This window comes from Sycon ciliatum, chromosome 3 (genome assembly GCF_964019385.1).
Source record: "Sycon ciliatum chromosome 3, ocSycCili1.1, whole genome shotgun sequence".
Classification (NCBI taxonomy): domain Eukaryota; kingdom Metazoa; phylum Porifera; class Calcarea; order Leucosolenida; family Sycettidae; genus Sycon; species Sycon ciliatum.
In genome coordinates, this window is record NC_088645.1 from 34,421,120 (window position 1) to 34,434,502 (window position 13,383).

The window sequence follows — 13,383 nt, forward strand, 5'->3', positions numbered from 1 at the left end:
CCTCATGGACAACTCGCAAATAATTCTCCACACTTTTCTCACACAGTGTTGAGGGTTATTATTACCAGAACTAGCTCTATGCCGCGCCATAATGCATTCATTTGACCCTGAATACTGTACGTAACCCACCCCGGGCAGTATGAAGTACAGGCATACATGTACATGTATCCTCCTCCGCTCTTTGCTGTCAGTGGTTTAGTCTGTTTCCACCAGGGCCACGACTTGATTGGGCTCCATTGGGCATGGGTATACATGCTAACTTGTTAATGTCAGGATTAATCTACTTTATTACTCTACCAAGTATACATAGTCTGCGACGGAACATTTACATGTTGTGTGACAGAGACACCCCTTTTCTTTTCACACTTCCTTCACCCCTTGCCCTTCACTTCCTTGCCACCTCTCACTATTGCTTCTAAAATATATATATATATATATTGCCTGAAGAGTGCTTTTGCACGAAACTCAGAGTAGCAACAGTGAGAAACTTGGAGATCCTTTGTGTCTGAGTGTATACTCAATCTATATATATATATATATATATATATATATACACACAACAACAAGGTTGTCAGTTTCATAACACTAAAAGCTTTTCACCCATTTTCATCAGTAGGTACATGGGAATGAGCAAGAACGAAAACGAAGCCAGAATTTATACTGGGGGTAGAGAATCAGCAAGAATATTCTTACGCGCCTCAAGTTCACACTACACTACCATAAGAATGTATGGAGCAGTGGAAAAATGCGGGAAACAACACTTTATCACGTGTTTGTTCTGGTACTGCATTCCCCTCATGTGTTGTTTCCCGCATTTTTCCACTGCTCCATACATTCTTATGGTAGTGTAGTGTGAACTTGAGGCGCGTAAGAATATTCTTGCTGATTCTCTACCCCCAGTATAAATTCTGGCTTCGTTTTCGTTCTTGCTCATTCCCATGTACCTACTGATGAAAATGGGTGAAAAGCTTTTAGTGTTATGAAACTGACAACCTTGTTGTTGTGTGTATATAAATTTTGTTCGCCTACCTCTCTCTTTAAATATATATATATATATATATATATACGAAGTAGTGGTTGCGACTTCGGCGATGATTTGTAAGAAAGGTTTGCTCCCCACACCGGAGCTCGCGCTATTCCGCCGACTTTACTTGACAATTTTCCTCAGCCTACTCAAGCTCAACTGATGAGGGGTGAATTCCCCGAAACACTGTGTATTGAGCAGGGAGTGGTGCTTTCTTGCAGGTTTGCCGAGTCGAAGGTTCGATGGACTTCTCGTGTGCTCTGGGTGGCAGTCGTGAGTCAGTCAAGTGTCAAGTAAAGTCGGCGGAATAGCGCGAGCTCCGGTGTGGGGAGCAAACCTTTCTTATATATATATAGTTGACTCAATCTGCGGACAGCATGCTGTTTCTTTCTTTTTGAACTCATCAGCGCAGCATTTATCTATATAGTTGATAAATGTGGTGGTAAAGACACACCTGGCAATATGGCGGTAAACACACGCCTGCCCACACACGTATATCTATATCTATATTATAATAAATAGCGCAGATTGAGTATTTTTGCTCCTGCTCTTGTAGTAGTTGAGCACTCTCATGTGGGGTAGTGCCTTTGCTGTTTGCATAACGCAGAGCTCACTGACTTGTCAGTTTGAGCACTCTGGCAAAGTATGTTACGGCCTGATTGTAATTTGTTCCATTTTTTCCACACACGCACGCGTGCACGCACGCACCCATACAAACACACACACACACACACACTTACTTGTACTTGTACTTGTTGCTCACTGCCAAAACGGGTCACGTGGGTCTCCCCGGCACAGGAGAGATAGACTCAAAACGAATCTTGGAAAGATGACTCAATTGGCTATTGAACCGCTCAACGACCGACACTGTTGTCCGCTCCTCATTTCCTTGTTTTTCAGGCATCAATCGTTGCGTGGCGGTAGAAGAGACTTGCAATTTCATATATCCAGTCTGTGTCAACTCGGATATTGGCTTTAAGTGTGAACGTAAGTTATGAAACTTGTTGTGAGTATTAGGGTTGGCAATATGGTAGGTCAGGACTATGCTGAAGAAAAGTCCAGATGCCCGAACCGTTTTCAGCCCAATTTTGCTCAAATTCTTAGGGCTTGAAGAATCATGAGGGCACACACTTAATTCAAACATATTGTTAGTGTTCCCTGAATCCTACTCTATGTATACCCTCGTTTCCATGTCGGGACCCTTTGAAACTTTTTCAAACCCCTATACTGTAAAAAGCAGAAATTCGCAGCAGCCTGTGTAGTGTCACAGGAGGTGTGAGTTTTGTGAATGTTGAACGGTCTCTGCTTGGATGAAAGCTGCACCATAGCTCAGTGGGTAGAGCATTGCTGGCCTCAAGCGAAGGTCCCTGGTTTGGGTCCTGGTGGTTACAGAAAATTATTTTACAGACTTTCCCTTTCCAACTCGTTCAACAAATGAAAATTGCCATTAAAGATTTTTTAAACTAGCAGTATCAGCCAGCATGTGTAGGCTGCTGCGCGAGGACATACAACGCTTTTCCGAATCCCTGTACGATATGCGACTAAAATGCTTTGAAACCTCATTCATCAGTAAAAGTAACATACCCAGAGTAGATAAGGGATATACTTGTATTTCTAAGCTCTTTTTTATGTCTGCATGGCACTAGTTTGAACCTGACTGGAGCAATCAGAAAGAACGCGTTATTGAATTTCGGATATACTCGTAAGATCAACGTTATGCATGCAGCCTTCATTCTATTCAAAGCGTTTTATCTCCTCGCGCAGCAGCCTACACATGCGGGCTGATACTGCAAGTAATCTAAATTGGGTTGAAACGGGTAGGAGTTTGGTCGGGTAACGAGTTCGGGTATTGCTATCGGGAATTTGACATATTAGTAGTGGGTACAGAGAGTGGGCGCTTGCGCTGCAAAGACAGTGTACAGTGGACATGCAGCCATGTTTCTTATACAGTTGAAAATGCAGTACTTCAACTACTACCCGGATACCCACTCGAATTACGGCTAGCATGAGCACTCTACTACCCGATGACACCCCTAATCAAATTCGACATCAATGACATGAGGGGCATGTGACAGGCTGTTGGCTGATTCTTTGCACTGCGTGTGTCATGTGTGTGTGTGTGTGTGTGTATGCGTGTGTGTGTGTGGCCGTATGTGTGTGCGTACACTCGTGTGCCTCCATTTTCTAGGTGAGCCTGCGCCTGCTGTTGTTCCCGGTTACCATGCTAATTTTCAATTCCCCCTCGCTGCACCCTAAGCATCCCTAACATGTGTTGTAAAAGGAGGAAAACTTCATTCTGCCAGCGGAGAGGGATGGACACAATAACGTGGAGTACTATAAGTCGCCTGATGATTGCATATAGCAAAAACCAAATCTGTAGACCTCCGTTTTGTCTTTTGGTGTGTGAATTATTTTGTGTGTGAATTATTTTCTGTAGATTATCTTGTTTTTGTCCTCTAACTATGCTACGCTCTCTGTAGATTTTCACTTCCTACTGTGCACAGAATGTACTTTCTGTTCTCATTCTCTCGTGAATGGCTATGAATAAAGACGGCCATTGAACTCGGAGTAGCACTGTGTGTGTGTGTGTGTGTGTGTGTGTGTGTGTGTGTGTGTGTGTGTGTGTGTGTATGTATGTATGTCGTCAGTCTTTTTTCTGCACCTTGTCCTCACCCACTTACTGAGGTGTGGTAAGCCCATAAGTGGGATCATTTTCAAGTCCACCCAGAGGTTTGGGGATTTCAGGGGGTGTCGGCCGTTGGGCGGTTCAATAGTCAATTGAGTCATCTTTCCAAGATTCCTTTTGAGTCTCTCTTCCCTCTCCCGTGGAGACCCAAGACCAGTTTTGGCAGTGTGCAACAAGTACAAGTGTGTGTGTGTGTGTGTGTGTGTGTGTGTGTGTGTGTGTGTGTGTGTGTGTGTGTGTGTGTGTGTGGGTGTGTGGGTGTGTGGGTGTGTGTGTGGGTGTGGGTGTGTGTGTGTGTGTGTGTGTGTGCGTGAGTGCGCGTGTGTGTGTGTGTGTGTGTGTGGGTGTGTGTGTGCATGAGTGGGTGTGGTTGATGGTGTGACGTTAGTGTTGGACCTGCCACCTCTGCTGGCTTGAGGGTGAATACGCATACCAGTTTAGAGTATGGGGGAGTGCTTAAGTGGCCAAGTTCAGTGCTGGCAACTGAAATCCGACCCCCCCCCCTAGCGTCTCGTACGAATCGCTAACGCGGGTAGCGCACCACTAGGGGGGGGGGGGGGTCGGATTCCAGAGGTTTGGGGATTTCAGGGGGTGTCGGCCGTTGGGCGGTTCAATAGTCAATTGAGTCATCTTTCCAAGATTCCTTTTGAGTCTCTCTTCCCTCTCCCGCGGAGACCCAAGACCAGTTTTGGCAGTGTGCAACAAGTACAAGTGTGTGTGTGTGTGTGTGTGTGTGTGTGTGTGTGTGTGTGTGTGTGTGTGTGTGTGTGTGTGTGTGTGTGTGTGTGTGGGTGTGGGTGTGGGTGTGGGTGTGTGTGTGTGTGTGGGTGTGTGTGTGCGTGAGTGCGCGTGTGTGTGTGTGTGTGTGTGGGTGTGTGTGTGCATGAGTGGGTGTGGTTGATGGTGTGACGTTAGTGTTGGACCTACCACCTCTGCTGGCTTGAGGGTGAATACGCATACCAGTTTAGAGTATGGGGGAGTGCTTAAGTGGCCAAGTTCAGTGCTGGCAACTGAAATCCGACCCCCCCCCTAGCGTCTCGTACGAATCGCTAACGCGGCTAGCGCACCACTATGGGGGGGGGGTCGGATTTCAGTTGCCAGCACTGTACTGTACTTGAACTACTTGTTCCTGTACAACCTGTAGTTTTACGTGTACCGAAACTTCGGTGTCGGGAACCTGCCAGGTTTAATGTGGTGTGATGTAGAATTAGGTGACCAGCCTACCCTTCATACATGTTTACAGTGCACACTCTAGCGACTTATAGGTGTATGTGCCTGGTTTCTCCACGGAAATTAGCGAAATTAAAGTTACACCGAAATAAACGTCTTACTGTACACCCGGAAAATCTAACAAGTCACAAAGTCTAGCGTTTTAATGACCAATTATTATTTTGTCATTCGAACAAAACGTAACTTGCTGCACGTAATCATGCCACAATTACAAAACCTTTTTAAAACTTTTTTTGTCGTTAAACTTTCCGGTTTTACAGTATACAGTATTACATAAGGTCACGTGATAACCCACAAAGCAGAAGGTCACGTGATAACCCACAAAGCAGAAGGTCACGTGATAACCCACAAAGCAGAAGGTCACGTGATAACCCACAAAGCAGAAGGTCACGTGATAACCCACAAAACAGAAGGTCACGTGCTAACCCACAAAAGATGCACGTCGCACGAGGCGCTGGTCTAATTGTAGTATTCGATCAATAGATCGTGATTCACATTCTACGCAAAGCTGACGGTACGGGGCCTGTCGCCGCTGTCGGGACGGCTGGGGTAAGTGCTGGGCGAGCTTAAATATCCTGTTACGATACGACATGCAGCAGTCATTGCGAGGTTCAACGTCAAATGGCGCGAGTGTCCAGGACGGGGTTACTTTTGGATCTAATTTCTCGTTTTTCGGGACTTTTTATCAATAAGTTCTCCTTGAATGAAACAGCATCAAGTTCACAGTACATGTGCCAGTTTTTCATGAAGACCAAGCAATTAGCCCTGAATGCTGTGGCATTCTAAGACTAGTCACAGGAAATGACAAACATTTCTCCTGCCACGCTCTTGAACTATCCCATAATACTAAAAGTGACATAAGATCTTATATGGAAAACATTACAGACACAATCTTCAATTCAAGTGGTCTCTTCGCTACAAGTTACAATAATTCTCAATCAAATGTTCGGTCACTGGGAGCCATCATCAGGATAGAGCTCTCTCTCTCTCTCTCTCTCTCTCTCTCTCTCTCTCTCTCTCTCTCTCTCTCTCTCTCTCTCTCTCTCTCTCTCTCTCTCTCTCTCTCTCTCTCTCTCTCTCTCTCTCTCTCTCTCTCTCTCTCTCTCTCTCTCTCTCTCTCTCTCTCTCTCTCTCTCTCTCTCTCTCTCTCTCTCTCTGCAGCGAAGAGAGTACTTGGACTGCAGATGGTGTGTGTAAGGTTTTCCATTTAATTAAGTGGCTGCAGTGGAGCTTCCGCACATTAATAAGATCCTATGTTGCTAAAATTCAACTCAAGTTGTGTTAGCCATCCTGTGAATTATAATGGGAAGCGCAGTGTTCGAAATGCTAAAATTGTCCAAGTACGAATCGGAAGTATTTGGCGCACGGCGCCGTGTCCTATTCACACTGGAGTTGCAGCCGTTTTGTACCCTTGAGTCCCCGTCTACGCCCGCTTACGAGAAGAAAAGTTGAACTGATTCAACTCTTCGCGTCGTTTCCCGATCTGTACTGTAGTACGGTTTCGTTCCCGTTTCTGGTGTACATAATGGACGCCATCAGACCGTCCCATCGCTTCCCGTCGATCCTTACGTCGCGTCCCGTCGCGCCCAGGCGAATATGAACTAGGCTGAATACGTGTATTAAATGTGTACGGTTTGATCTCTTGAACTTCCAAGTTTTTTATCCAGTTGGCACATGGAAAGTGCTTCGAAGGACATGATATGAAAAGCGCATGCGCAGCCTTGAGCAGGCGGTCCACTTATTACGACCCTCCCCCGCCCACCCAACCCCATGAACGAAAAATGGATTGACTTGACAGCAAGAAGGCCACGATATCTCAAATATCAACATTTTTCAAAACGAAGATCCCGTTGACCCACCCACCCGTAAACGAAACTTGTTCTCTAGTGTAAAAGATCGATATTAATCAGGGACTGCTCCTTAGTGGATAATGCTCGAAAAATTGACAGATTCCGCTCCAAAAACCACAGTGAAATTGGCACAAACAGACAACACCTATTTCAGGTACTTCCTTGAATTCTGCTCAATTTCTTTATCCACACACCTGGAAAATGCCGAATTCTGCACACTTTTTCTGGCGTCATTTTGTGCCAGGGGCTACCCCTCTACCCCTCGCCCCCTACCCCTCCACCCTTTATACTGTACATGTATGTCCGGTCAATGCATATGCACCCATTTACATGTTTACATACCGGGTAATTATACTCTTAGGAATGAGTTTTCTCCCACACTGGAGCTCGCGCTATTCCGCCGACTTGACTTGACTGACTCACGACTGAGGAAGATTGTGCCTGAAGAGCACCACTTATAGTGCTCTCCAGGCACAAACTTCACAAGGGATACAAACTTACAGAGGCGCTCCGTTTCCAGTGCGACAAACACCTCGTGAACACCAGATAGCAGTGTCAGTGTCGCTCCTGGACGGTGAGAACAGACGTAGAGGACCCTGGGTCATTCACAACGCTGTCACCTCCAAACCAGCTAGTCCCCAGCCCGCGCTGGGCGCAACAGAACGAAATAGTGGTTGCGACTTCGGGGATGCATATTTTAGGAATGAGCTTGCTCCCACACGAACACCGATGTCGACCGAGGCAATCGGAATTGCAGGGACGCAGGCCGTGATGGGAGAGACTGGCAATTGGCAGGCTCAGAGGTGACAACGGCCAAGTCGTCGGGTCAGGGAAACAGAACCTCGGCAATCAAGTGTCACCTGCCAGGCAGTGCTAGTTGTCGTGAGTGGTATTCCGATGATGTATTCTCTGTTTTGTCGCATGGTAGGCCTTTGTTACATCTTGCCGTATTTATTTATTTATTTTTCTCATTTTTACTAGGGAATTCCCAACATGACAACAGGCGTCATCGCCTTCTAACAGGGAACCCTAAGAAAGTCTTGATGGACCATCGATATTCAGCAGGTGAATTAGAAAGGCGGTAAGCAGGCGGCAGTGCATTCCACCAGTCAGCGCCTACGTAAGAAATTCCACTGAAACCATAGAGCGTGCTAGCAGGGGGTAAAACAAGCGCTGCAGACACCTGACCACGGGTAAGGGCAGCAGTGTGAGCACCGTGAGCACGAAGAGTAAAGCGCTCTTGTAGGAGAGAGCAAGCAAGGCCATTCAGGCAGCGATACACAAATACAATAGGTCTTGAAATTGAGGCGTGCGTCACGAAAATCTGCGCGCGAAATTCGAAAACCAGGTGTGACTCGTGGCATTTCGCCATTTTGTTCAGAGCCGAGTGTCCTTTGACCGGAGGAATCATTTTGTTGCTGACTGCTCTGTGGCCCTGTTTTGCTTTTTCTCCAGTGTCTTTTCGTTCGTGGCAACTTACTTGTTCTCTCGACATGCCACATATAACAAAGCGCGAACGGGCCATGGTAGAATCTACATGGTGGTGTCTGTTTTACAATTTTTGCGAAGACGAGGAGAACAGCGGCTGGGCATCGAATTGGTCCCAAGTATTCCATTCGTCATAAGCTCATTGCGTAATTCCATATTTGGGAGACATGATGTAATCGCGTGCCGTGGTAAAGTGCCGAGTTATTATTATTATTATTATTATTATTATTAAATTTTGAATAGGGCAGTCCCACAGGCCTAGGGCCTTTTTACAGGGTACCCTATGAATTGTTGAATAGATGAACGGAAGTTTCTGAGCAAGGAGATTGTGCGAATATCAGCAGGAAGCGCATTCCAACGATCAGAACCAAGAAAGCTAAGCGAGTATAAACCATAGCGGCGAGAAACTAAAGGAAGACTAAGTGACAAAGTGGATTGAGAGCGTGTACGGGCTGAGGTTTGTGAAGTGGCAGGGCGAGGGAGGAAGCAGGTCGAGAGTAGTGGACTGCACAACTTATGGAGGGCTCGAAACACCAGTACAAACAGGCGAAATTGATATCTAAGGGAGATAGCAGCGAGATAGTTCCTAGCTAGAACAAGAGAAGCATCGTAGTACTTCGGGTAGCCGAAGACAATCCGAACAGCACGGTTGGAGATACGAGTAATGCGGTCCATTTGTGAGACTTGGAGGCTGTGCGCAAATGCATTAGAGCCGTATTCAAGTTGGGCTTGAATGAAGGAACAGTAGAAGACTCGTTTGGCAGCAGGTGTTAGATTGTGTTTGATTTTCCTGAACACAGCGAGTTTAGTGCCTATCTTGCGTTCCAGGAGCGTGATGTGATCTCGGTACGTAAGATGCTCATCGAACAGGAGGCCAAGGTATTTGATCGTGGCTGAAGGCGGTATGCTAGTGCTGTCAATTGACAATTGGAGATTAGCTGGGACCGCCTTGGACTTTGGGCGGAATATGATGAACTGTGTCTTTTCCGCGTTGAGTTTAAGGCCGTGGTCCCGGAGGAAGTTGCGGATTGACAGAACGTCTCTGGCCAAGTCTGCAGTGAGCTTCTGTGGATCCCTTCCGGATTTGTAGACAGAAACGTCGTCAGCAAACTGACGGACCTTGGTACTAGCAACACACTCTGGCAGTTTGCGGACAGCAAGATTGAACAAGACAGGTCCAAGGATAGATCCTTGAGGTACACCTCTGGAGGCAGAATAACAGGCACCTCTGCTAGACTTGGTGACAACTCTCTGCTGCCGGTCAGTGAGGTATGATGCGAACCAACGCAGTGCAACCCCTCCCACGCCAATCTCGAACAGTTCTTGGAGGAGCAAACTGTGGTTGACAGTGTCGAAGGCTTTGGACATGTCGAGGAAAGCTGCAGCCACATACTCGTTCTGGTCTAGACTTTGACTCCAATCATTTGCCACCAGAGCGAGAAGATCGTCGCAGGAGTGGTTTTTGCGGTACGCAAACTGAACTGCAGGGAGGGATTCCATGTGACTGGCGCTATCCATGTATTGCGTAAGTTGCTCTAGCGCACACCGCTCGAGAAGTTTGGACATGAGAGGAAGGAGGGAGATGGGTCTGTAGTTGCGAGGGTCGGAAGCGTCCCCACGTTTGTGGATCGGACGGACATGTGCTAGCTTGTAGGGCGTTGGGAATTCTCCAGTTTCGAGGGATAACGACAAGAGAGAGGCAAGCGTTGGTGCAATTTGATCAGGCACAAGTTTGTAAACGAGCGGGGGGATGGCGTCAGGACCGCTTGCTTTGCGACTGTCCATAGCACGGAGATGGAACTTAACGTCCTCCGCTGCGATTCGGGTAAAAGAAACTAGAGTGCCGTCTGACTGGGGGCCACACGGCAGACCAGGTAGAATGTTGGATGGTTGATCAGGCACGGATGCCAGCGTCAGGGCGTCAGAAGTCTCTGTCGGCAGCAAAGGTCCAACTATTTCTGAGAATACAGATGTAATGTCTGCAATACTAGCTCCAGGCTCACGGCTGACTTTCGTTCTGCCAAGTAGGCTGTTCATAGCGCTCCACTGACGTCTAGGGTTCCGTCTGTTGTTGATGAACTCGGCCTGAAAGTAATTGGCTTTCTTACGGCGCATGGTGATTTTGCACTGTCGGCGAAGCGCTCGGAAAGACTGGATTCGCTGCTGGTCACCCGGCTGTTTCAGCAGGAGTCTATGAGCTCGTTTTCTGCGGTAGAGCAGTTTACGTAGCTCGTCGTCGACCCATGGTGCGGGTTTATACTTAGTGGAAAAGGTAACTATCCTCACGGGGCAATGGTGATCAAGTGCTTCAGTGATGGAGCCCTGAAAAAGTTCAATGTTTGCATTGAGGTCAGTTGGTTGGTTCTCGACGATTGACATCTTCGAAGTGATCTCTGTCTGGAATGCCTGTGCGTTTATGGTTCTTATTGGAGGCTTCCGGGTTCTGACTGGTGGATTCTGCGGCGCAGAGTGCGATGTAGCCAACAGCTCTAAAACTACTAGTTGATGATCGGAAGCGTCGCATGGCTCAACGGAACAGCCATGGTACATGATGCTCTGTCTCCCTGAGGAATGAGAGATGCGTGCTGGTGGATAAATTGTACGGGGTAGTAAGATTAAGTCTAGCACCGATTGGCTCGGAAATCTGGTTGGGGACGTAACTACGTTCTGTAAGTTGGTAGCGTGGCAGAAGCTTAGGAAGTGCCTGTACTGCTGGTGTTGGTGGTCTGCGATGTTGACGTTGTGGGCAAAAGTCTTTGCCCGCAACCTCTTCCTTGCCAAAGACTTGAAAGAGTTTGTAAAAAATTATTTTGATTGTTTGGTGCAGTGCTTTTTTTCTTGTTCGTGTCTTTAGTTCAGTTTTGTACATTGTACATGTAGTACCGTATGTGATGGCGGCGACTGGGCTTGATCCCGATGGCAGCAGCGATTCTTCTCTGTCAGGAGACGATGGTGACAAGCCTAGAGTCACTGGTAGCTACTGTTGTGTTCCGTTGTGCAAATCTGAGTATGGAAAACCAAATTCACCAAAGTTCCATGACTTTCCAACCGATCGTGCTTTGAAGTCTGCTTGGCTACATGCCATTCGTCGTGATGAAGGGAAGCACTTCAAGGTGAAGCCGAAAACAACAAAAGTTTGCGGACTACACTTCCAAGAAAGTGACTATCGTGTTGTGAGTGATCGTGCTTTGAAACGAAGACAAAAGGAGGGAAAGGGTGGCAAACCTCGACCGCGCTTGGTACCTGGAACAGTACCTACCGTCTTCTCGTTCCATAAATCAGCGACACAGGGCCCTTCGCGAAAACCACCAGCTAAAAAAGCGGGTGTTCTTGAAGCCGGTTACGTCAGACTCCAGTTCGAGTGACGAAGATGCTCAGTCAATGGTTGTGGATGACGGTGAGGGCAGCCACCAAGACGACTCAGTGGATGAGTTGGAGAGACTCAGGCAACAAGTAGCAGAATTGAACTTGAAAAATGAGAAGCTTGACTTAGAACTGCAGTCCGCTAAGTCGTCTCGGGATGTGAGTGTGGGTCTTTGCTCCAAACTGTGGAAAGAGCAAAAGACATTGGAAGAGGAGCTCAGGCAGACAAAGGAAAGCCTGGTCCTGCACAAATTTGACATCCGTAGGTTCTCTGAGAAGGCCCACATGGTGAAGCTCTACACCGGCTTCACGTCATTTGACATGTTGATGGCATGTTTTCACTATCTGGAGTCAGACGCTGCTGAGATGCGAGCTTGGAAAGGATCGAGGACGAAGCTTGATGGTGAGCGACTCGGGAGAAAGAATGGTCCATTGCCTAAACTCAGCCTGGAGATGCAATTCTTCTTTGTATGTGTCAGGTTACGGCAAGGACTCGTGTTGGACGATCTGGCAGATCGATTCAAGGTGGACAGTTCAACCCTGTCAAGCTACTTCACGTCATGGGTGAATTTGATATATGTGACCTTTAAAGAAATGCTGGTGTTTCCGTCTCGTCGGCGTATCGACAAAGACATGCCCAAATCTTTCAAGATATACTACCCCACTACTAGAGTCATCACAAGCAGAATCGCTTAACGTTTTCCACCGGAAGCAGCTCCGACGGCTCATTGGCATAGTCTACCCAGCCAGGATATCAAATACTGAGCTGTATGAGAGGTGCAACACGGAACCACTATCTGACATCGTGGACAGGAGAAGATGGCAGCTAACCGGCCATATTCTCCGTATGGACAGGGATGCGCCGCCATGGATCGCGCTGACGGGCTATTTTGCGGGAGATGCCAAGGCTGGGCGTGGACGTCCAAGGACATCCATTGCGACGCGCATCACAAGCGACTTACAGAGGAGGAACATCGACTTGAAGCGCAGCAGTCAGCTGGGGAATGTGAGGGCCATCGCTCTGGACAAGCCTACATGGAGAAATCTGGCCGACAATCCATGATCTGGCGTCACAGGTCATCAGTGCGCCGTGTTAATAATTACCTTGATAATGGAATTTGATCATAGGAGATAGGACAGAAGCGGAACGTATAATTATACCCACATAATTATATTATTACGCGTGCTGTGGTATTATTATTATTATTATTACTAGAGTCATTATTGACTGCACCGAGTTTTTCATCGAGCGGCCGTCCCGTCTGTCCACCAACAATGCAGCATTCTCCGCTTACAAAAATCACACCACGTGCAAGTCCCTCATTGGAATCACTCCTAACGGAACTATCAGCTTTGTCTCCACGTTGTATGAGGGGTCAATCTCGGACAGGGATATAGTCATTGACTCGGGCTTCATCTCACTGATGGACCATGGTGACTCAGTCATGGCGGACAAGGGCTTCAACATCCAAGACCTCCCTGCTCCATACGGTGTCCGGCTGAATATTCCACCATTTAGCACCAAGGCACATCAAATGCTCCCCCAGGGTGTTGTCGAAGCGAAGTCCATCGCTGCTGTAAGAATTCAAGTGGAAAGAGCCATCAACCGCATCAAGCAATATCGTCTTCTGGATGGTGTCATTGACAACAATTTATTTGATATTCTTGAGCAAGCTGTCTTCTCAGCGTGTGTTTTATGCAATTACCAACCCACATTGGTTGCTACCTGATATGGTCTCGAT

General features: G+C 47.3%; 2 protein-coding genes across 2 annotated transcripts in view; both read left to right on the top strand.

Moving 5' to 3' along the window:
* The window catches only part of LOC135812701 (uncharacterized), a 9,951-nt gene extending 6,365 nt beyond the window's left edge, over positions 1-3,586 (top strand). Inside the window, exons 7-8 of the mRNA XM_065325971.1 lie at positions 1,925-2,011; positions 3,213-3,586. Coding sequence (XP_065182043.1) covers positions 1,925-2,011; positions 3,213-3,280 — 155 coding nt within the window. The 3' untranslated portion in view covers positions 3,281-3,586. The remainder of the gene's footprint in view (positions 1-1,924; positions 2,012-3,212) is intronic.
* An 8,073-nt stretch (positions 3,587-11,659) lies between these two features.
* LOC135813021 (uncharacterized) lies at positions 11,660-12,337 on the top strand. Its single transcript, XM_065326239.1, has one exon. The coding sequence runs from the start codon at positions 11,660-11,662 to the stop codon at positions 12,335-12,337; it is 678 nt and encodes a 225-aa protein (XP_065182311.1).
* The last annotated feature ends 1,046 nt before the right edge of the window (positions 12,338-13,383 follow it).

What these genes read in the sequence shown, in the direction of transcription:
- LOC135813021 (XM_065326239.1), top strand. Translation starts at nt 11,660, where the DNA reads ATGGTTGTGGATGACGGTGAGGGCAGCCACCAAGACGACTCAGTGGAT.